At 43.0% G+C, this 23,438-nt stretch overlaps 1 protein-coding gene across 1 annotated transcript in view; it reads right to left on the reverse strand.

The window, feature by feature from the left end:
* The window catches only part of LOC129705508 (polycystic kidney disease protein 1-like 2), a 131,778-nt gene that overhangs the window by 91,992 nt on the left and 16,348 nt on the right, over positions 1–23,438 (reverse strand). Inside the window, exons 2-5 of the mRNA XM_055649095.1 lie at positions 7,529–7,609; positions 6,439–6,603; positions 4,488–4,670; positions 1,755–1,865 (exon numbers count right to left, since the gene is read on the reverse strand). Of these exons, the coding sequence (XP_055505070.1) occupies positions 1,755–1,865; positions 4,488–4,670; positions 6,439–6,603; positions 7,529–7,609 (540 nt within the window). The remainder of the gene's footprint in view (positions 1–1,754; positions 1,866–4,487; positions 4,671–6,438; positions 6,604–7,528; positions 7,610–23,438) is intronic.

Here is a 23,438-nt window from a genome sequence, read left to right on the forward strand (position 1 = left end):
GTGGGCCTGGGCATTACACGACTATGCGAATGGTGTGAACAGGAACGGCTGAGACGGAGATAACGAGATTATCTTGGAAACACAAAGGAAGGAACCGAGCCTCAGCAGACGGGGGTGAACAGCCCAACAGCAAGACAATCACCATCGTGGATGACCCATCCATCGGGGCAATGGGAGCCCATCTAGGCGATGGGATAACGATCAGGCTGAGGTATCATGACATCAGCAAACCCATTATCATCGGAAGCCTATTGTTCATGCCAGATCGAAACTGGAAATCATCGAAAGACCCTTTTGTCCAGAGGACCACCTGGGGGGTTTCAAGGGAGAAACTCGGGTATAAAAAGCAGGAGTCAAGCCAGAACTCGTTCTCTTTTCTGCTCTGCTGGATGGCTCCGGACCCTGCATCAATCTAGCTGTAAGTACCCCAGTGACCTGGTGAAGTTCCCGAAATAGGATAGAGGTTGAGAGAAGAAGGGGAAAGGGAGTGTACTTGCAAGTAAAATTGTGTAAAGTAAGTTTTACGACGTGCCTGATAATTTTCCTTCCATAGTCTTAGTTTAAAGCATGTTTAGCCACGTATTATGTAGTGTTGGAGAGATTCGATTTCTCATTGTTTAATAAAGCCTTTAAATTTTAGACTTGCTTTGAGTCCGTCTTGGTTTCTGTTTTCTCTCATCAGCACGCTCTGGTCAAGTCAACCTTTTATCATATCCCACCATAATTCCGAGGTCTAGAACCCAGGGGAACCCCTTTTTCGGGCAGCTGGGCCCGAAGTGGAACCAAAGCCCCTACAAAATGCAGAGTGCATTAAGATTGCATGGGGGTAAGTTGGCACATTTCTCCAATGACTTCCTGAGGAGACTGAGGAAATTCAGCCAGTCTCCAAACCTCTACAGATGCACCATAGAAAGCATATTGTCGGGTTGCATTGGGTTTGGTTTGGGGACAGCTCTGCCCAAGGCTGCACAGAAATTGTAGAGAGTTGTGGATAGAGCCCAGTCCATTACACAGACTTCCCACCATTGACTTCATCCACACTTCACGCTGCCTCGGATATGCAGCCGACTTAATCAAAAACTCGTCCCATCCGTGTCATTCCTTCTTCTCCCTGCTCCTGTCTAGCAGAAGCCTCAGAAGCCTGGAAGCTCGCAGCACCAGACCCAAGAAAAACTTTTTCCCCTCTGTTATCAGGCTTCTGAACGTTCCTTCCGTAATCTAGGGTACTGCCCATATCACATCTACCACATGGTAGATTGGAATTTGTTTATGGAAATGATGTGCTACAATGCTGAAAACTAGATTCTGAACTCCCCATCCTCCCCTTTGTTCTATCTATTGTACTTGAGTTTGACGATTATATTTATGCTTAGTATATCTGATCATTTTGGATAGCATGCAAAGCTTTTCACTGTACCTCGTTACATGTGGCAAAAATAACTTGAACCTATACATGAACCTGAAAGTTGGCTATTGTTTATGCAATGTGGACTAAAGACTTAAAGGTGTTGTATTAAGAAATCTGGCCAAGTTCTTTGACAACACGTATACATTTTTTCAATGTCCACATTCCCCTGCTGATGCAGGTTGCTTCCTGATTGTGGGAGCTTTTGGTCCGCCTGGAAGGTCATAATATTTCCATTTAAAAAGTCAAAGGAACAACATGCCAGAATTCATTTCACACCATGCGATTTAACTCTGCTGATGTTTGTGAGAATGTAGTCATTTGACAACTTTTCAATACAATTCCTTACCTTCTTTGCAATGGTAGTCTACAACAAGATAGTTGCCCAGTCCTGGACAAAGATCACCAAAGGATGTCTTATCTGCTTTAACTTGGCAAGCCTGTAGTCCGTGGCACTGACCTGAGACAGAACATTCTAGGATTACATTTGCTGCATAAATAAGACAGATAGAAGATAGATAGAATCCTTATTTGCCACACGACCAGGGTTGGTGGTATTTGGGTTCGATACATGATGGTACACTGCTTTAGTCACATTAACACTAATAACAACACAGATCACAGTAATAAAGTGCATCCATACCACATCACAAATCTCAAATCTCACCAACAATACATAGTGCAAAGGAACAGACAAAGACCATAGACAAGACACTATATACATCAAAAGTCCTTAGTATTGACTGTTATTGGAGGGAATTGAGTGTTCTTATTGCTGAGGGGAAGAAACTGTTTATAAAGCGGGTGGATTTTGTAGCAAGTGACCTGAAGGGAGAGACTGGAAAAGGTGGTTTGGTGGATGGGAGGGGTCCGAGATGATCTTTATTGCCCGTTTTGAGGTACGTTGGAAGTAAATGGAATGGATTGAGGGGAGGGGGGAGTTGATGATCCTGGAGGCCTTGGAGACAATGCGCTGTAATCTGTGTAGTGAGTGACTGTCAGTGTTTCCGTACCAGACTGTGATTGAGGAGGTGATGATGCTTTCTATGATGGATTGATAGAAACGGACCAGGAGGTGTTTGTGGACTCTGAACTTTTTGAGCTGTCTGAGGAAGTATAGGCGTTGTTGACCTTTCTTGATGATGTGGTCTGCGTTGATGTGCCATTTTAGATTATTGCAGATATAGGTGCCCAGAAACTTAAATGAGTTTGTGGAGGTTATGGGATGGGAGTTGACATGGGCCGGGGACTTGAGGTTTTGTTTGCGTCTGAAATCTATGATGATTTCTAAGGTTTTTGAAGTATTAAGCTGGAGGTTGTTGTCTGCGCACCATTTGACTGCGCTGTCCACTGTTTGATGGTATTGTGATTCGTTGTTGTCTGAGATGAGGCCAATTATTGTTGTGTCATCTGCATATTTGAAAATTTTGACTGAGCTGCATCGGGATGTGAGGTTGTTGGTGTAAAGTGAGAAGAGCTGAGGTGACAGAACGCACCCATGAGGGGCTCCTGTGTTGAGAGTCAGAGGGCTGGAGAGTTCTTCACCCACCTTGACTCTTTGCTGTCTGTTTGTCAGAAAGTGCAGAATCCAATGGCACATGGCTGGGTGAATGCTCATGTCCAACGGTTTATTGCAGAGTTTAATTGGGTGTATGGTGTTAAAGGCCGAGCTAAAGTCTATAAACAAGATGCGTGCATAAGTGTTTGGTGATTCCAGATGATGTAGGGAGTAGTGAAGAGCTAAGTTACACAATCATCCAGTTTCTCAATATAAACAACCCTCTCGTCAGGCCGTTGATTGTATAACATTTCCCTCTGCTGTGTGGAAGATTCACCTTGATTCTACATTCAGCGTTGTGCCAGATATGCCAATGTTTGGAGTGAAGCTGCAGTGGGAAGCAGAGGGCAAACAACCCAGTGTTTCCCATGTGTACATAGAAACATAGAAACATAGAAACTAGGTGCAGGAGTAGGCCATTCGGCCCTTCGAGCCTGCACCGCCATTCAATATGATCATGGCTGATCATCCAACGCAGTATCCTGTACCTGCCTTCTCTCCATACCCCCTGATCCCTTTAGCCACAAGGCCACATCTAACTCCCTCTTAAATATAGTCAATGAACTGGCCTCAACTACCTTCTGTGGCAGAGAATTCCACAGATTCACCACTCTCTGTGTGAAAAATGTTTTTCTCATCTCGGTCCTAAAAGATTTCCCCCATATCCTTAAACTGTTACCCCTTGTTCTGGACTTGCCCAACATCGGGAACAATCTTCCTGCATCTAGCCTGTCCAACCCCTTAAGAATTTTGTAAGTTTCTATAAGATCCCCCCTCAATCTTCTAAATTCTAGCGAGTACAAGCCAAGTCTATCCAGTCTTTCTTCATATGAAAGTCCTGACATCCCAGGAATCAGTCTGGTGAACCTTCTCTGTACTCCCTTCTCGATACTCCCTGTAATACCAGGCATTAGTTCAGACTCAGCCATTCTCTGGTACACCGGCATAGTGGCGCAGCTGGTAGAGCGGCTGCTTCACAGTGGCAGGGACCCAGGTTCAATCCTGACCTCGGGGGCTGTCTGAGTTTGCACATTCCCCCTGCGTGGGTTTTCTTTGGGTTCTCAGTTTGGATTTGGTGAGCTGATGACCATCTTCTGGTCTGAAGAAAGGTCCCGACCCAAAACAACATCTATCTACGCTCTCCTGGATGCTGCCCGACCCGACGAGTTACTCCAGCACTTTGTGTCCTTTTGGTGGGCCGAAAGGCCTGTTCCTGCTCTATCTCTAAACCAAACTCAGATGGGGCTCCAATCGGAACCTCAACTAGAACCTAAACAACAAAGGAAATGGAAACTTGCAGAATGTGAAGGGGTGAAACCGTTACAATTCTGATCATAAGTCTACGCTATTGATATTAGCTTTAAGCAAAGTACAGACATCCGAAATATTTGGGACACGGGAAAATTGCTCACCATGATGATGACTCTGATCGGACACAGATGTGACAAGTATAATCCAAATCTGGAGTTCTGAACAGTTCTACCTATGCTCTTAGTCTTTAGACAGACGATACAAGCACGTTACCTTTCACTTTCTCTCTTGCATCGATCCAGCCGCATTCTTGAGGGTCAGTTGGGGTTACATCCTCCGGGGGACAGTAAGATGGAGACTTGCGGCCATAAAAACTGTCGCCTATTTGAATCACCTCCCCAGATTCGCACTGCAGCGTGGCATTGAAGAGATCACAGGCAAAAGCTCGGCCCGACTCTGAAAGAAACACAACGGCACTCAAGATAAATCAATAGTTTGATCTCTTGGAGACTGTAGACTATCACCATTGTAATTGTCATCTCCAGTGGTAGCTAATAACACAACAATGATTTCCCTATCATTTCATTGTATTCAACTAGCAAATTAGATATTTTTAATATGTTTTGGGAATTGCCCACACCATCTTCCACTATCCCTGGTCAATTCGTCCCTTCCCTCCCGTACTACCCCCTCAACAGGTACTTTCCCTCGCAACCGCAGGAAACGCTTCACTTGTCGCTTTACTTCCCCCCTTGACCCCATTCAAGGACCCAAGCAGTCGTTCCAGGTGCGGCAGAGGTTCACCTGCACCTCCTCCAACTTCATCTATTGCATCCGCTGCTCTAGATGTCAGCTGCTCTACATCAGTGAGACCAAGCGCAGGCTTGGCGATCGCTTCGCCAAACACCTCCGCTCAGTTCGCAATAACCAACCTGATCTCCTGGTGGTCCAGCACTTCAACTCCCTCTCCCATTCTGAATCCGACCTTTCTGTCCTGGGCCTCCTCCATGGCCAGAGTGAGGACCACCGTAAATTGGGGGAGCAGCACCTCAATTTCGCTTGGGCAGCTGCAGCTGGGACTGCAAAATGTAACCATAATGGCGACTCTCGCATACAGACTAAGTGGGGTGTTCTGTACATTCTGCATTAACCATGGATTGTGCTTCTCTATGGTGATAGACTTGCTGATCTGCATGCATAAAAAGTATTTCACTGTCCCTTAGTACACTTGGTAATAAAGAAACCATTCAACCATTGAACCATGCAGCTGGTTTAAAATGGCTGAATTCCATTTTTATCAACAAGACTCCATTTTGAGGGGTATTTGTCGTCCACAGCTCCAGCTACCCTTTGCATTCTTGGTAAATTGACAAAGAAGCCCAGGACACACCTGTGGCCAAACATACTTTCATGTAGGTTCTTCTCTTCCAGATCCCTGGACCAGAACAAGTTCTCGGGTGATGATTCGGGTATCAATTTGCACAGTTTTGCATCCTCTGGCTCATCAGCCCCAACCCCCTGTATGGGTCACTGACCTATGTCAAAGAGGGTGTTCACATTCCCATCCAAAATCCCTAGTCCATATTGGAGCCACAGTTATCCACAAAAAGCTTCTAAAGCAAGCCACATTATTACACATTCATGGGGCATAAGTAAAATTAGAGACCGGAATAAATAGTTAGAGGATCAGGTTTGAAAGAAGTCAAATGATACAAATCAGACAAAAAAAAAGATACCTTTCAAAGGTGGGTGGATGAGGAAAGGACTCACCTTTAGAAAGTTGAGGACAGATTTCTTTAGTCGGGGGGGGGGGGGGGGGGGGGGGGGGGGGGGGGGGGGGGGTAAATATATGGAATTCATTGCCACAGACAGCAATGTCATTGGGTATTTTTTTAAAGCAGAAATTGACATATTCTTGATTAACAAGGGTGTCAAAAACTATGGGAGAAGGCAGGAGAATGAGGTTGAGAGGGAAAGATAGACCAATCATTATTGAATGGTGGGGTAGACTTGATGGGCCAAATAGCCTAACTCTGCTCCTATGACATGAACGTATGAAGAAATAGGTGTAATTGGATGAACAATGTGGATGTGAATGAAATATGGGGACACCTGTAGAAAAGATAGAGAGAAGGAGACTGGGTGGTGTGTACAGGAAGAGATCATTTTGTCTGGGTGTTGCATCTCACTTGATAAATTAGAAATGGAAGGAGTCCCTGCCTACCGTATTCACAAATGAAGTGAAGTTCTTGGCTGCAGTTGTCTGTACTCATCCAATGGTGCATGGAGTTCTGGAGAAGGTGAGCACAAGTTGCTGTTGGAGAAGGCTGGTGTCCTGGGGCCCAGTTATCATACATCACACTTGTTCCATCCAGCCAGGCCAGCGTTCCTGGAGCAGGGTCAGAAACAGATCAAACGTTAAATATAAAATTAAAGGCACTAGCACAAGATTGCTCCGACATTCAATAAGATCATGGCGGTCCCAGTGGCACAGAGGTAGAGTTGCTGCCTTATAGCGAATGCAGCGCTGGAGACCCGGGTTCGATCCCGACTACGGGTGCTGTCTGTACGTTCTCCCCGTGACCTGCGTGGGGTTTCTCCGAGATCTTCGGTTTCCTCCCACACTCCAAACGTACAGGTTTGTGGGTTAATTGGCTTGGTAAATGTAAAAATTGTCCCTAATGGGTGTAGGATAGTGTTAATGTGTGGGGATAGCTGGTCAGCGTGGACCCGGTGGGCAGAAGGGCCTGTTTACGCGTTGTATCACTAAACTAAACTAAAATAAAATCTTATTCATCTGTGACGTCGTCCCATTCTGCAACAGTGGCATTCAAGAGGCTTTTAGATAGACACTTGGATATGGAGGGATATACGGTAGGTCATGTGAAGGTAGAGGAGATTAGTTTATTTTGGCATCAAGTACGGCATGGGATCTATGGGCCGATGGGCTTGTTCCAGTGCCGTGCTGTTATATGTTCTCTAAATCAATATCCCTGATTTTCTTAATACATAAAATATTATCAATGTTCAATTTAAACAGATTCAATGGCTCTCTCAGGTAGAAGTTTTTTTTTAAAGTTTGTACAGATGCCATCATTGTGTTTGAGAGACACAATCCCACAATACCAGCTTGGTATTTTTGATCAAAATGTAAAATGATGAATGCCACACTTAGGAAATAATTAAGATATCAACATAATTAATGAAAGCTTTATTTTAACACATATGTAAATGCGTTCCATGTTTTCTATGAACTTGCACTTCCAAAAGGGCATCTGACTTTATTTACCACATTTCATTTTGGCAATACTAACCACATCTGAACTGAATGCCCACTGTCTCCCATGAGACAGCTTGATCTTGGACCATGTTAAAACGATGGAAAATGTAGTGAGCTAAGAGCACACAGAGGACTGTTACTCCAGCTCAACCATGCCACTTAAATAATATTAGCGGCAAAAAGGAAGGTGGAGCCAATTAATCAGTCTGAGTGAGGGAAAAGAAGCCCACCATTTATTGATAGTGCCGTAGCATTGCAGGTAACCCTCGCGCTGATAAACTGCCCAGGCAACGTGGTGGGAATAATTAATCCCAACAAACATATGAGGGAGAAGGGTCTGGACCTGAAACGTCACCCATTCCTTCTCTCCAGAGATGCTGCCTGACCAGTTGCGTTACTCCAGCATTTTGTGTCTATAAACATATGAGGAGTCCACGTTTTCAGTTATTTGGCAGTCCAAGTTTTCTTTTCCTTCATTTCCCTCAGATTTTAACAATAATTTGAAAATAATTATATTGATGGTTGTGAGAGTCACAGGGTGGAAATATCAAAGATCAGAGGGTATACTTTTAAGGTAAGAGGGGCAATGTTTAAAGGACATGTGTAGGACAATTTATTTCACACAGAGAGCAGAGGGTTCCTGGGACAAGCTGTCTGGGGTGGTGGTGGAGGCAGACACAATGGGAGCTTTTAGATAAGTGCATGGATGTACAGGGAATCGAGGAGCATGCATCAAAGACCTCGGCATTGAAGGCTCTGCACTCAGCTGGCTCCGTTCCTACCTTTCCAACAGATCCCACTTCATCTCTCTCCACAACCACACCTCTGCTACAGCCACAGTCACTCAAGGCGTTCCCCAAGGCTCCGTACTCGGCCCCCTCCTCTTCATCATCTACATCCTCCCCCTTGGTCAGATACTCCGCCACTTCAACCTGGACCTCCGCTGTTACGCTGATGACACCCAGATCTACCTCAGCACCAAATCCCCCCCCCCCCCTCCCCCCCCCCCTCTCCCATATCAACTCCTGTGATGTTCTGCATTCTATGTGCTAGTGATTGATTTGAGTTCATTTTTCTCCGTGTTATTGACTCCTGAAGAGCGAACAAACAATTCAGCTGTGGAGAGGTTCCAGTAAATACACAAATATTCCCAGAGGATTTTGTTGCAAGTCAAACTAACACCAATTTTGTAGCGATTTTGTTTATGGCTCACAATGACTCCTATGGACAAGCATTGTATAGATTGTGCTTTAAGACAATAAGGACACAGTTTTCATTATTTTTTTATGTTATATATTATTATTTTATTTTATAACTTTATTTTATATATTTTATATATTGTTTAAATTTTTTTTTTTTTTTTTAATAAAATTTTATTAGAGACATTTGCATATCATAATCCAAACCGGTACAGACTTTGTTTAGCGGTTACGTATTAAGTATCCAGGTTTCCAGGGACCCAGTTACCAAAGTAGCTGGGATCCTCCTTTATCGGTTACATATAAACATTGCCTCTAATTATTTATTTATATTTATAGATAGAAAAAAAGAAAGAAAGAAATTAGAAAAATAGAATTTAATATATTATTATTTTATTTTATATATATATATTTTTTAATATATTATTATTTTATCTTATTATTTTTAAATGATATATTATTATTATTATTTTTTTTTTGTTATTTTATATATTATTATTTGATCTTTTATTATTTTATATCATTTTCAATATTTGCATGCATATAAACTAAGGGTGGAATTGCATTCTCTCGAGCAAAGATCCTAGAGGAGCAAGATAGACCACTCCTCGAAAAACGCGTAGTATGACGTGTGTGATCGTCAACGCCATTTTTCGAGGCATTTATTGGGCTTCCCCCACACTGTCATGGCGTCCTTATCTAAATTTCATCTCACTGCTCTGCTATCAAGTATTCTAATCGTAAATCTAAACGACCCGACCTGTCATTCTTTAGGTTCCCCAATAAAAAAGAAAGGTGAGAAAATATTTTTATTATTTTCAGTCGATATTCTGTCGTGAAAATGTTATTTTCTGTTCTCCCATCAACGGCCATTGGGAAACTTGGTTTGTCGGTACATTAGAAAGTTATTAGACTTATTTTTAATAGTTCTTTACTCACCACAATAATAAAGACAATTTTAACACTTCTGTACGTTTTTGGTTTTGTTTTGTAAGGGATAAGTCTCCACAATATGGCCCGCGGACACATTAGGTCCAGTGACCAGGAGATTTTTCGAGCTCAGATTCAAGTCCGAGAATGGGCGGCTGTTACCCATTATATTCCTCGAACATAGGGACGTAGCAAACAACACTCACATACGTACAAGACATCACAAGCAAAGATCACAAGCCCGCCGTGAAGAAGGGTGCAATCAAATATTATATAACTCTGCTCTATCATCTTTGGGTGCAATGGTGGGTCGGGGGGTTCGGTGGCGGCGGCCGCAATCAAAGATACTAGTGGAGCTCTGCTCTATAATCTTTGGTCGGAATGGGACGGCTGCGCGCGTATAATGTGCTATCGTTCACACTCTCCCTCTCCCCCTTGTCCCTGTCCCCTTTCTCCCTCCCCCCTTCTCCCCCTGCTCCCCCCCTTTCCCCTTTCTCCCCCCCCCCTTCCCCCTCTCCCCCTTCTAACCCTCCCCTTCCCTCTCCCCCCTCTCCCTCCCGTCTTCATCCAATCACTTCTCTCTATCTCACTCTCTCTCCCTCTCTCTCTCTCCCTCTCTCTCTTCTCGATCTCTCTCTCTCTCTCTCTCTCTCTCTCTCCCCTCTCTTCGCGATCCCCTCCCCTTCCCTCTCTCCCTCCCTTCCATCTCTCCCTCCCTTACCTCTTCGTGAGAGTTGGCAGCTCTGCTATGCCTTGGGTCCAAAAGAGGATAGATAGAAAATACTTAATGGTCTTTGTAAGAAGATTTTAATAAGCTCTTCTACATTTAAGGTAAATTGACATATTAGAGCCAAAACGCATTTTCAATATACAGGTCTCTCCACACAACTGAAAACAATTGCATTTAAGTGATATATCATCCATTGTTCAGGCAAGTAGCACTAGGTTACAATAAACTTCTTACATATTCCAGGAATTCATCTCATAAAAATGGGAGAGGCTTAAATGCATTGTAAAATCATAAATCCATGTTGACTTGGACTAATCCTTTTACTGCTATCCAAATGCCCCATTATTACATCTTTAATAATTGACTCCAGCATCTTTCACACCACCAAAGTCAGGCTAACTGGTCTGTAATTCCCCGTTTTCTCTCTCGCTCCTTTCTTGAAAAGTGGGATAGCATTAGCTATCCTCCAATCCACAGGAACTGATCGTAAATCTATTGATCGTTGGAAAATAATAGAAACATAGAAACATAGAAATTAGGTGCAGGAGTAGGCCATTCGGCCCTTCGAGCCTGCAACGCCATTCAATATGATCATGGCTGATCATCCAACTCAGTATCCCGTACCTGCCTTCTCTCCATACCCTCTGATCCCCTTAGCCACAAGGGCCACATCTAACTCCCTCTTAAATATAGCCAATGAACTGGCCTCGACTACCCTCTGCGGCAGAGAGTTCCAGAGATTCACCACTCTCTATGTGAAAAAGGTTCTTCTCATCTCGGTTTTAAAGGATTTCCCCCTTATCCTTAAGCTGTGACCCCTTGTCCTGGACTTCCCCAACATCGGGAGCAATCTTCCTGCATCTAGCCTGTCCAACCCCTTAAGAATTTTGTAAGTTTCTATAAGATACCCTCTCAATCTCCTAAATTCTAGAGAGTATAAACCAAGTCTATCCAGTCTTTCTTCATAAGACAGTCCTGACATCCCAGGAATCAGTCTGGTGAACCTTCTCTGCACTCCCTCTATGGCAATAATGTCCTTCCTCAGATTTGGAGACCAAAACTGTACGCAATACTCCAGGTGTGGTCTCACCAAGACCCTGTACAACTGCAGTAGAACCTCCCTGCTCCTATACTCAAATCCTTTCGCTATGAAAGCTAACATACCATTCGCTTTCTTCACTGCCTGCTGCACCTGCATGCCTACTTTCAATGCCTGGTGTACCATGACACCCAGGTCTCGCTGCATCTCCCCTTTTCCTAGTCGGCCGCCATTTAGATACTAGTCTGCTTTCCTGTTTTTGCCACCAAAATGGATAACCTCACATTTATCCACATTATACTGCATCTGCCAAACATTAGCCCACTCACCCAGCCTATCCAAGTCACCTTGCAGTCTCCTAGCATCCTCCTCACAGCTAACACTGCCCCCCAGCTTAGTGTCATCCGCAAACTTGGAGATATTTCCTTCAATTCCCTCATCCAGATCATTAATATATATTGTAAATAGCTTGGGTCCCAGTACTGAGCCTTGCGGTACCCCACTAGTCACTGCCTGCCTAATGAAGAACTCAACCATATTATGGTCACTCTTGCCCAAGGGGGCACGTACAACAAGATTGCTAACTAACCCGTCCTCATTACTCAATACCCAGTCTAAAATAGCCTGCTCTCTCGTTGGTTCCTCTACATGTTAATCATATGTATAAATATATATGTATGTGTATATATATGCATGTATGTGTATATATGCATGTATATGTATATGTGTGTATATATGTATGTATATATATGTTTATATGTGTGTATGTATGCATATAAATTTATCCATATGTATGTGTGTATTTGTATGTGTGCATATGTATGTGTATACGTATGTATGTATGTGTATATATGTATGTGTGTATATATGTATGTGTATATATATATGTGTGTATAAATATATATATGCATATATATATTATTACTATATAATTATATATATAATTGCCTTTATGGTTTATGTATATCATCTTACAAGACAAATAAATTAATAGTGATTATTTAAATCAAAGTTGCTTCTGATCCATGAGAATAAACTTAACTATCTGTAACTTGTCTCTCACACACAGACACACATTCATATAAATATATATACGTTAAATTTAATTTTGTGCAGTGTGTGTTAAAGCAATACAATGCAAGGGAAACTACGCAAAGGAGGGGGCTGTTCCCGCTACAAGATACTCGAGGATCTTTGCTTTGGATCAAAGATTATAGCGGAGCTCTATAATCTTTGCTTTGGATCACAGCGGGTGGCATACCGGAAGTCGCATGTCGCACTAAAAAATGGTGGCCGTGACGTTCCGTCACGTACTACACGCCAGCCCATTGAATTTCGAAGGAGTGGTCTATCTTGTTCCTCTAGGATCTTTGCTCTCGAGTGTACAAATCTTGATGGGACTACAACTTTAAGGCATGACCTCAAACTGACCACCATCCACTGTAATGAATGGACCAAACGATCACAGATTGACACGGACATTTCGTGGGGACCTCTGCCACATTGCGGAGATTTTTACTCCCAAGAACACAACCAAAACCTACATTTCCATTTTCAATACATTCTCTTCAAGTAACTGTAAGATGAATTGTACAATTCTCCAACTAGTATAACCAACATAAGAAATCCCATGTGTAGGAAAGGAACTGCAGATGCGGGTTTAAACCAAAGATAGACACAAAATGCTGGAGTGACTCAGAGGGATAAGCAGCATCTATGGAGAGAAGAAACATCACCCATTCCTTCTCTCCAGAGATGCTGCCTGTCCCGCTGAGTTAATCCAGCATTTTGTGTCTATGAGAAATCCCATCATTTATCTCTTGTTGATTGGACCCTACAATGTTTGAATTGGCTGCAGCATATTTTTTCATTACAAAAGTGATGTCAATTATTGCCTATTAATGTTTTTTTTTTCAGGCTTTGGAGTAAAGGGCACCAATTTTACCTTTATAAACACTGTGGCCAGAAAATAAATGGTCTTAAAGGCTCACTCATGCAATAATGATGTGGAAATTAATTTATGGAAGATGAATTTTCAAGTAAAAAGCCAAAGAAAATTACTTTTACATTGTAGTGAAGTAGGGTATTGATTGGTAATACCATTAGTTGATTAGAATACTGTCATCGTGAGTAATTTCTTAAAACTGCACAAAACATTTCAGTTGTAGTCGGGCTAATTTATGTGTGGCTGTTTGCCTGGAAAGGGATGGTCTTTGCACAAGGCTGCTGTTCAATTTAAACTGAGTCTATTTACTCAAGGAATAGTTGGCTTTCAGTGCTGCCACAAACAAACATTGCACAAGTTGCGGTTTCGTATAGTTCAAGTTCAAGTTCAAGATCACATTTATTGTCACATGCACCAATTGGTACAGTGACATTTGAGTTACCGTACAGCCATATGAATAAAAATAACACAATACACAATTGAAATTAACATAAACATCCAGCAATGAAGCAGGATGCTTCTGTGTGCTAGTGATTGATTTGAGTTCATTTTTCTCCATGTACATGAAGGATAATGCTCTCGTGAATTCCAGGCCTTCTCTGTCAATTTTCCATCCACATATTTTGATTAGTATGGGTGTCAGGATTTATGGGGAGAAGGCAGGAGAATGGGGTCGAGAGGGAAAGATAGATTAGCCTTGATTGAATGGCAGAGTAGACTAGATGGGCCGAATGGCCTAATCCAGCTCCTAGACTTAGGACATTAAACATTGATTTGCATAGGCCTTCACCCATCTCAATGAAGATCCCTACAAAAAGATTATGGCGGCAAAAACGTCTCCGAGGCCAATGAGAGCCTCATCCTCAGCTTGGAATTCTACACTTCAGGCTATTACTCCTGCACCTATTGTCTATTGTCTATTATTCTGGAGAAGCAGCCCAATGGCTCCTGCTCCACGCTTGAGTAACAACTTGTATCTGCTGAGGTCAGAGTTAAAATGCCATTAGGACCTTCTCTCATGCCACTGGATCACAACCTGGTACGAAGCCTCTGACCTCAGGTGGCTTTCAACCTGGTAAGTAAACCAGGCATTCCCACTTTTCCTCTGCTTCTGTGACTCTGATTTCTAGACGACCAAACTAAACCTGGCTGTTATACTCACTTCCCCGACCAATGGAAGAATCCCATCATTAAAGGGATCTGCAGGAGTCGCAACCTCAAAAAAGTAGGCAGCGTCATCAGAGACCCACACCACCCTGGCCACACTCTCAGTTCACTCCTGCCGTCGGGAAGAAGGTACAGGAGCCTGAAAACTGTAACGTCCAGGTTGAGCAGTGGCTTCTTCCCTATAACTATCAGGCTATTAAACACTACAACTTCCAATTAAGCTCCAAACAATATAGACTTGGGGGCATTGTGTTGTCTTTGGATTATTTAATATTGTTTTTTAATATATATAAAACAACTCGGGTGGCACAGTGGCTGCCTTACAGCACGTGCAGTGCCAGAGACCCAGGTTTGATCCCGACTACGGGTGCTGTCAGTTTGTACGGAGTTTGTACGTTCTCCCCGTGAGATTTCTCTGAGAACTTCGGTTTCCTCCCACACTCCAAAGACATACAGGTTGGTAGGTTAGTTGGCTTGATATCAGTAAATTGTCCCTAGTGTGTGTAGGATAGTGTTAATGTGCAGGGACCGCTGGTCAGTGTGGACTTGGTAGGCCGAAGGGCCTCTTTCCACACAGTATCTCTAAACTATACCACTATGTTTATGTATCTGTTGTGCTGCTGCAAGTAAGAATCTCATTGTTCTGTTTTGGGACAAATGTCAATCTTAACTCTTGCCTATGTGGAGTTTGCACGTTCTCCCTGGGACCATTTGAGTTTCTACCCGGTGCTCCTGGTTCCTTCCCACATCCCATAAGACATGTGGGTTTGTGAGTTAATTAGCCTCTGTAAATTGCCCCTAGTGTGTAGGAAGTGGATGAGAAAGTGGGATAACATAGAACTAGTGTGAACGGGTCGGCATGGACTCGGTGGGCCGAAGGGCCTGTTTCCATGCTGAATCTCTAGCTGGAGTACACAACCAAAATAAACACCACAGGATTCTATCCACAAAGACAGAAACAATGTTTCGACTGTTAAGCAAAGATTCTCAGATGACCAATGTTCCCATGTCAATGATTTGGGGACTATTTCCAGATATTAATGTTGTTTAACACAGAACAGATCTTTTTTCAATCTCGTGATTCTGATCAATTGGGTCTAAGTACAACAAGCACACTGAGCTACACAGCAATAAATCAAAGATGATGGTGAAGAACTGTTACTCCAATTACTGGCGAGTGATAACGTAATTACAAAGTATAAATGATTTGCAGAGTGAAGGCCAAGACTGATTCAGGTCATAAAAGACAACTCGCTTAATGTTACGAGGAAAGAAAATCTTTAATTGAAGCTGAACTGAACAAACATTTGAAAAATATGGATTTGAGAACAGGAGCTGGAATTGGTCATCTATACTCTGCACTTTCACTCTCTGGATATGCCTTCAACAGTTTTTCTTCTAGCAGAAACTTTCAATGTTCCTTTTGGGGGTTTAGTGCAGAGATACAGCATGGAAACAGGCCCTTCGGTCCACCAGGTCCATGCCAACCATCGATTACCCATTCACACAAATGTTTCATGTTATTCCACACTCGCATCCACTCCCTGCACAGTAATCTGCAGAGACCAGTCAACCTACAAACCTGCACGTCTTTGGGAACGTGTGAGGAAACCAGAGCGGCGGGAGAAAACTTACGCAGTCACGGGGAGAACATGCAAACTCCACACATTCAGCATCCGAGGTCTGGATTGAACCCGGGTCTCTGGCACTGTGAGGCAGCAGCTCTACAATTGTTTGAACAGCTGGGATTCATTATCCATCCAATTAAGTCAAAATTGACACCATTAACACATTTAATATGTTAATGACTTTACTAATAGGAAAAGCCACAGTTACAAAAGGATTAGAGCACTCAAAATTAATAGAGGCCATTTTTTGATGGCCAATGGAGCTAACAATTTAAGCCATAAAAGAATTACAATGGTGGGAACACAATGTTAAGTATGGCTCCAACCCAATAGTTATTGACAACCCGTCTGTGCTATTACAAACAGATTGCAATTGGTTGGGGTACAACTGATACCATCTCGAGCTGTGGGGGGAGATGGAATATACAAGAAGCTAACCTACTTAACACTAAGGGTATAAAGTACTTAGAAATGTTAAGTGCATTTTATGGGTTAAAATCTTATTGCTCAGGAATGAAACAGCAGCATGTTAGATTGCAGATAGATAATACCTCGGTGGTGGCATATATAAGTCATATGGGTGGAAATATATCGACATCTTGTGATGAATTGACAAAGTCAATTTGGCAATGGTGTGTCCAAAGGACTATTTGGTTATAGGCTACGTATCTACCAGGGATACTAATTTAGTGGCAGACACCAGGTCACAAAAATTTATTGAAAGTACTGAATGGATGTTGGATAGAACGGTATTTGCTGAAATCACAGTAAAGTATGGAAGGCCGGATATTAGATTTGCATCCAGGTTTAAAACACCAGTTACCGAGGTATGTATCATTGGAACCAGATCCTGGGGCAGAAGCTACAGATGCATTTTCACTGCTTTTTTTCCTCCTTTTTTCTGCCTAATCAATTGGGTACTAAGGGAAATTCAACAGGAATCGGCATCTGGGATTTTCTTAGTACCTGATTGGCTTACCCAACCATGGGTTTCCGTGGTACAGGACATGGTGCTGGAACCATGTATAACTTTAAGACATAGTCCTAAGTTACTGGTGCATCCAGTAACTCAGGATAGCTATCCATGCAATAGAAAATATTGAATTATTGGGTTGTAGACTCTGAAAGACTCGCTATGGGACATGGGGCTATCAAAAATAACTGTGGACATGATCACAGCAGCACAAAGAAGGTCTACACAAATACAGTATTTAGGTCATATTAAAAAATGGACTAATTACTGCCATAATAACCTTCTGGACCACAGAAATAAGGATGTTCCGGCGGTGCTAGAGTTTTCTCACCAGCCTGCACTATGGAGGACTTAGTTACAGCACTGTGAATAGTGCCAGAAGTGCATTGTCAAGTTATTGGTGGCAAGGAACAGAAAGACAGTCTGTGGGATCACATCCTCTGGTAGTTAAACTTTTAAGAGGCAATTTTAACACCAAGCCACCCAAAACAAGATACAACAAAATCTGGGATGTAAGTGTGGTCCTGACCATGCTAAGGAATTGGTCGCCGGCTACAGCATTAAATCTGGATAAACTAACTAAGAAATGGTAATGCTGATGGCGCTAGTCACAGCGCAAAGGGTCCAGTTATTGCAAAAAAGTAAGACTGGATGGCTTCACTATGGCGGCAGGAAGTTTGGTTTTTGTGATCCAGGACCGTATTATTAAACAAAATAGACCAGGATCAGCGGGGCAGGTCATAGAATTTATGGCCTACCCGGAGGACAAAAGCCTCTGTATAGTGAAGCACGTTTTGTTATACAGTGAAAGGACAAAGGCTATCAGAGGCAAGGAAATGGTGTTTAATCAGCTATAAGAAACCGTACCGTAGAGTGTAAACTCAGACCATTTCGCGGTGGCTGAAATATGGGTTAAGATAGGCGGGAGTGGACACTAACATATTTAAATCTCACTCCACCAGGGCTGCAGCTACATCCGCAGCAAAACGCCTTGATGTATCCATGGACCAAATCCTCAGGATTGCAGGATGGTTGTCGGAGAAAACGTTTCAGAAATTTTATAACAAACCAGTTAGCAGTATGGGAACGTTTTCGGGGAACATTTTAAGTTCTGTATGATAATTTATCCATGAAGAATACGGGGTTATGATTTGAATTAATTAGATATTATTTATCATTTCCATTAAATAATTGGTATGAATGTTTTGAATATCATTAACAATTTCTCCCAAACTACCAAGGCAGTTGTGAAGCATGGACTCGTTCCACGGCATGAGGTCACAGAGCTTTGAAATCTTCACGTAGTCACTCACGTGACTCCGAAGTAAAATAGTAAGATTAAACGAGAACTTATCAGTTTGAAGTTTGATCTTTATTTTATGAGGAGGAACGTTGAGGGAATACGTGCCCTCCGCTCCCACCCTCGAATGGTCATATCTTAAACTGGTATCTCTTTAATAATCTTACTATTTTAGGTCATTATAGTGTATCTGTGACCTCACACCGCTGCTTTGAAGGATGACACGCATGCGTCGTAAGCGGGCTTCTTCACGTATTCCCTCAACGTTCCTCCTCATAAAATAAAGATCAAACTTCAAACTGGTAAGTTCTCGTTTAATCTTACTATTCTCTGCCACAGAAGGTAGTTGAGGCCAGGCCAGTTCATTGGCTATATTTAAGAGGGAGTTAGATGTGGCCCTTGTGGCTAAAGGTATCAGTGGGTATGGAGAGAAGGCAGGTACAGGATACTGAGTTGGATGATCAGCCATGGTCATATTGAATGGTGGTGCAGGCTCGAAGGGCCGAATGGCCTAACCCTGCACCTATTTTCTATGTTTCGATGTTTTTCTATTAGTATTTTGGGTTGGAGTTGAACTTTCTGCAAGATGTTAGTTTATTGTGTTTATTGTCACATGTACTGAGGTACAGTGAAACGCTTTGGTTGTGTGCTAACTAGACAGGAGAAAGACAACACATGATTACAATCAATCAATTTACAGTCTATAGATACATGATAAAGAAATAACATTTAGTGCAAGGTAAAGCCAGCAAAGTCCAATCAAGGATAGTTCGAGGGTAAGAAGATCATTAAAGTAAGGAATATTGTTGTAGGAATAAATACTTAAGAGTGTGGAGCGATTGTAATATGAGTTTGTCAATCTGCTTTTGTGGTTAGCACACAAATAGTCACCCGGGTTGGGTGCCTTCTTGGAAAAAACTCAGGTCTACGTGTTAATAGACTGGAGGAGTGAAAATATATTATTTCTGTTCCTTTTCTAGGTTAAATCCTTCAAGCCAGGAGATGATGAGCCCATTCCATATGAGCAGGTTAAGAATTTGTGCAGGACGAGCTTTGGTTATGAGGATCAAGCTGATACTAACAATGGAAATCCACTGGTTTTCATGCCTGCAGTGGTCACGTCTGTTTACCTAGCACACCATTTATTAGTGTAAGATAACGGGGCAGCAGCCCCAGAAAATATCACTCATTCTCAAAAGGCAACTTGAATAAAAGGAAAAATGGAGCAGTATAATGTCTACAGGGTTTCTTCTGATCTTTCAGCAGAACCAGCAACAATGTTGTGGATCGAGGCATTAGTGGCTATTTATGTCCTTTTCACAGAATTCCTAGGTTTAAACGATCTGCCCATGAACACACAGATAGAGGTTTGGAGAATTGGAGAGTCATACAGCATGAACATAGGCTGTTTGTCCAACGCGTCCATGCCCATCAAGCTGCCCCATTTAAGCTGTACCCATTTTCTCACACCTCGCTCATTTCCCTCCAAACTTCTCCTTATTGTTTAGTTTAGTTTCGAGATACAGCGTGGAAACAGGCCCTTCGGCCCACCGAGCCTGCACTGACCAGAGATCCCCGAACATTTGTGCTATCACAGTAGGGACAATTTACAATTATACCAAGCCAATTAACCTACAAACCTGTAGCCATTGGGAATCTGGGAGGAAACCGGAGCACTCAGAGCACTCACCCATTCCCTCTCTCCAGAGATGCTGCCTCTCCTGCTGAGTTACTCCAGCATTTTGTGTCTCCCTTTGAAGCAGGATTATTTCACGACAGAATCATGAAAATATAGAACATACAAATAGACCATTCAACTCAATAATTATTGTTAATATCCTTCCACTCATCTTTCCTCCAACTATCAATCTGATCAAGTCTCAAAAGTTAGCTTGGACGCCTCATTGATCACTAACTCCAGTAATTGGAAGGGGTTTTGTAAAATACTGCCTCTTCTCTGTTCTTTAACCTTATATCTCTGTGTCCCCATTGTAGATCTCTCATTACCATAAGCTTCTGTTTCTATCTACTATCGTAAATCCTTTCATTATATCTTCACGTTACTTGGGGTACAAAAAGAAGGCATATGTTTCATGCCATTCTTTTATTTTTCTTGTTAGGAATCACTATAGTGAGTCTTCTTTTTACTTTCCCCATTGCCTCAACATTCTTCCCTTCTTGTGGCCACAACTATTCATAGTTTTCCTTTGAGTCTTAAAGATGCTTTCGTATAGATCTACCATTTTATCTAACCTACAACCTTCTGTTCCTCTTGGCATATGACATACATGACATCACCTCCTTGGCGCACTAAAAAAAACAATCTCAACTTCTCCGAAGAGCCTTTTTTAATTTCCTTCAAGTCTTATGCATCTGATAGAAATAGCCGCTCCTTCCTTGTTGCTTATAAGAATATCTTCAGTACAGCGGTTCAATATGACAGCTCAACATCGCCTTCTAAAGGCAGTTTAGATCTAGGCAATACATCTACCAGACATCTACAAGTGTCAGGGGTTATGGGGAGAAGGCAGGAGAATGAGCTTAGGGGGAGCGATAGATCAGCCATGATTGAATGTTGCAGTAGACTAGATGGGCCGAATGGCCCAATTCTGCTCCTATCATTTATGACATATTGTTGGAGATAAAGCATATAATTAAAAAATCATATTCTGATTATTACACATGTGTTGAACCAAGATGGACCACCTTAAATATGCTGCAAGGTACATATTTATCCATGCTCCAATAAGGATCCTGTCTGCTGTCAGGGCAGGGTGTCGTCTTGATGATGATCCTTTAATACATCCTTTCATTCTGACCATGGAATGTGGTCTGAAACCTGTGGACTCTCAAAAAAAAAAGAGCACTGCCTGATACCTCATAAATTCATGTGATAGGTGCAGAATTTGGCCATTCGGCTCAACAAGTCTGTTCCGACCTTCAATCATGGCTGATCTATCTCTCCCTCTTAACCCCATTCTCCTGCCTTCTCCCCATAACCCTTGACACCCGTACTAATCTACAATCTATCTATCTCTACCGTAAAAATGTCTATTGACTTGGCCTCGATAACCTTCTGTTGCAAAGAATTCCACATTTTCATCACCCTCTGATTAAAGAAATTCCTCATCTCCTTCCTAAAGGAGCATCCTTTAATTCTGAGGCTATGACCTCTAGTCCTAGACGTTCCCAATAGTGGAAACATCCTCTCCACATCCACTCTATCCAAGCCTTTCATTATTCGGTAAGTTTCAATGAGGTCCACCCCTCATCCTTCAGCCAGTGCAGGCCCAGTGTCGTCAAACGCTCATCATATGCTAACCCACTAATTCCTGGGATCATTCTTGTAAACCTCCTCTGGAGATCCTCTAGGACTCTCTCCAGAGCCAGCACATCCCTCCTAAGATATGGTGTGTAAATTTATTTGTTTAAGAAAGAACTGCAGGTGTTGGAATAATCAAAGGTAGACAATGCTGGAGAAACTCAGCAGGTGAGGCAGCATTTATGGAGAGAAGGGATAGGCGGCGTTTCGGGTCGAGACCCTTCTTCAGATTGATGTGGGGGGTGGGGTGGGAAAAAGAAAGGAAGAGGCAGAGACAGTAGGCTTGTGGGAGAAATCAATGTTCATACTGCTGGGGTGTAAACTACCCAAGCGAAATATGAGGTGCTGTTCCTCCAATTTGCACTGGGCCTCACTCTTGCAATGGAGGAGACCCAGGACAGAAAGGTCAGATTCGGAATGGGAGGAGGGGACTTGAAGAGCTGAGCCACAGAGAGATAAGTTTGGTTATTGCGAACCGAGTGGAGGTGTTGGGCGAAGAGATCACCAAGCCTGCACTTGGTCTCGCCGATGTAGAGGAGTTGACACCTGGAACAGTGGATGCAGTAGATGAGGTTGGAGGAGGTGCAGGTGCCTGGGGCTTCAGCTGCGGGGGTCGCCGGAGGGGAGCGCTCCGTCCGCTGGCCCGCGGCAGCCTGAAGCCGGGGTCTGCAGAGCTCCAGCTGGCACGGCGTCCGCAGCCTGGGGTCCCTCGCTGGGGACCCGGGAGAAGAAGAAGCTCCGACTCCGACTGCCGGCCCGGGGATCCCTGGAGGGGAACTTCGACCGCCGGCCCTGCGGTCTACACCAAACGCGGTCTCCAGTGGGGAGCCACTGAATTAGCTTACCTGGACTTTTTAACCTGTAAGAACATCTGGATGCCCGCAGCAATGGCTGCGGAGGGTTGAGGTCCCGACCACGGGGGGAAATGGAGGAGGACTGACCAGATTTTGTGCAATACAAAGACCTCCTACGACCTAGTGGCGACCATGCTGCGAGTATGAGTCAAGGGCAAACTCGGCAGAGGTCGCCAATTAGGTTGTGAAAGTGGGACAGGGATATGTTTCAATAAGATCCCCTCTCATTCTTCTAAATTCCAGAGTATGCAAGCCCAGATGCTCCATTCTATCAACATATGCTATCCCAGGAATTAACCTGGTGACCCTACGCTGCACTCTCTCAATAGCAAGGATGTCCTTACTCAAATTTGGAGACCAAAACTGCACACAATTCTCCAGGTATGTGCTATATAAATAAAACTTACTAACTTACTAGGTATGGTCTCACTAGTACAGCTGCAGAAGGACCTCTTTGCTCCTATACTCAACTTCTCTTGTTATGAAGGCTATCATGCAATTCACTTTCTTCACTTCCTGCTCTACCAATATACTTACTTTCAGTGACTGATGAACAAGGACCCCCAGGTCTCGTCGTACTTCCCCTTTTCCCAACTTGACACCATTTAGATAATAATCTTCCTTTCTGTTTTTGCTACCAAAGTGGAGAACCTCTCATTTATCCACATTAAACTGCATCTGCCCACTCACCCAACCTGTCCAAGTCCACCCTGCATTCTCATAGCATCCTCCTCACAGTTCACACTGCCACCCAGCTTTCTGTCATCTGTAAATTTGCTAATGTTACTTTTAATCCCTTCATCTGAATCATTAATGCATATAGTAAATAGCTGCAGTCCCAGCACCGAGCCTTGCGG

This window comes from Leucoraja erinacea, chromosome 17 (genome assembly GCF_028641065.1).
Source record: "Leucoraja erinacea ecotype New England chromosome 17, Leri_hhj_1, whole genome shotgun sequence".
NCBI lineage: Eukaryota > Metazoa > Chordata > Chondrichthyes > Rajiformes > Rajidae > Leucoraja > Leucoraja erinaceus.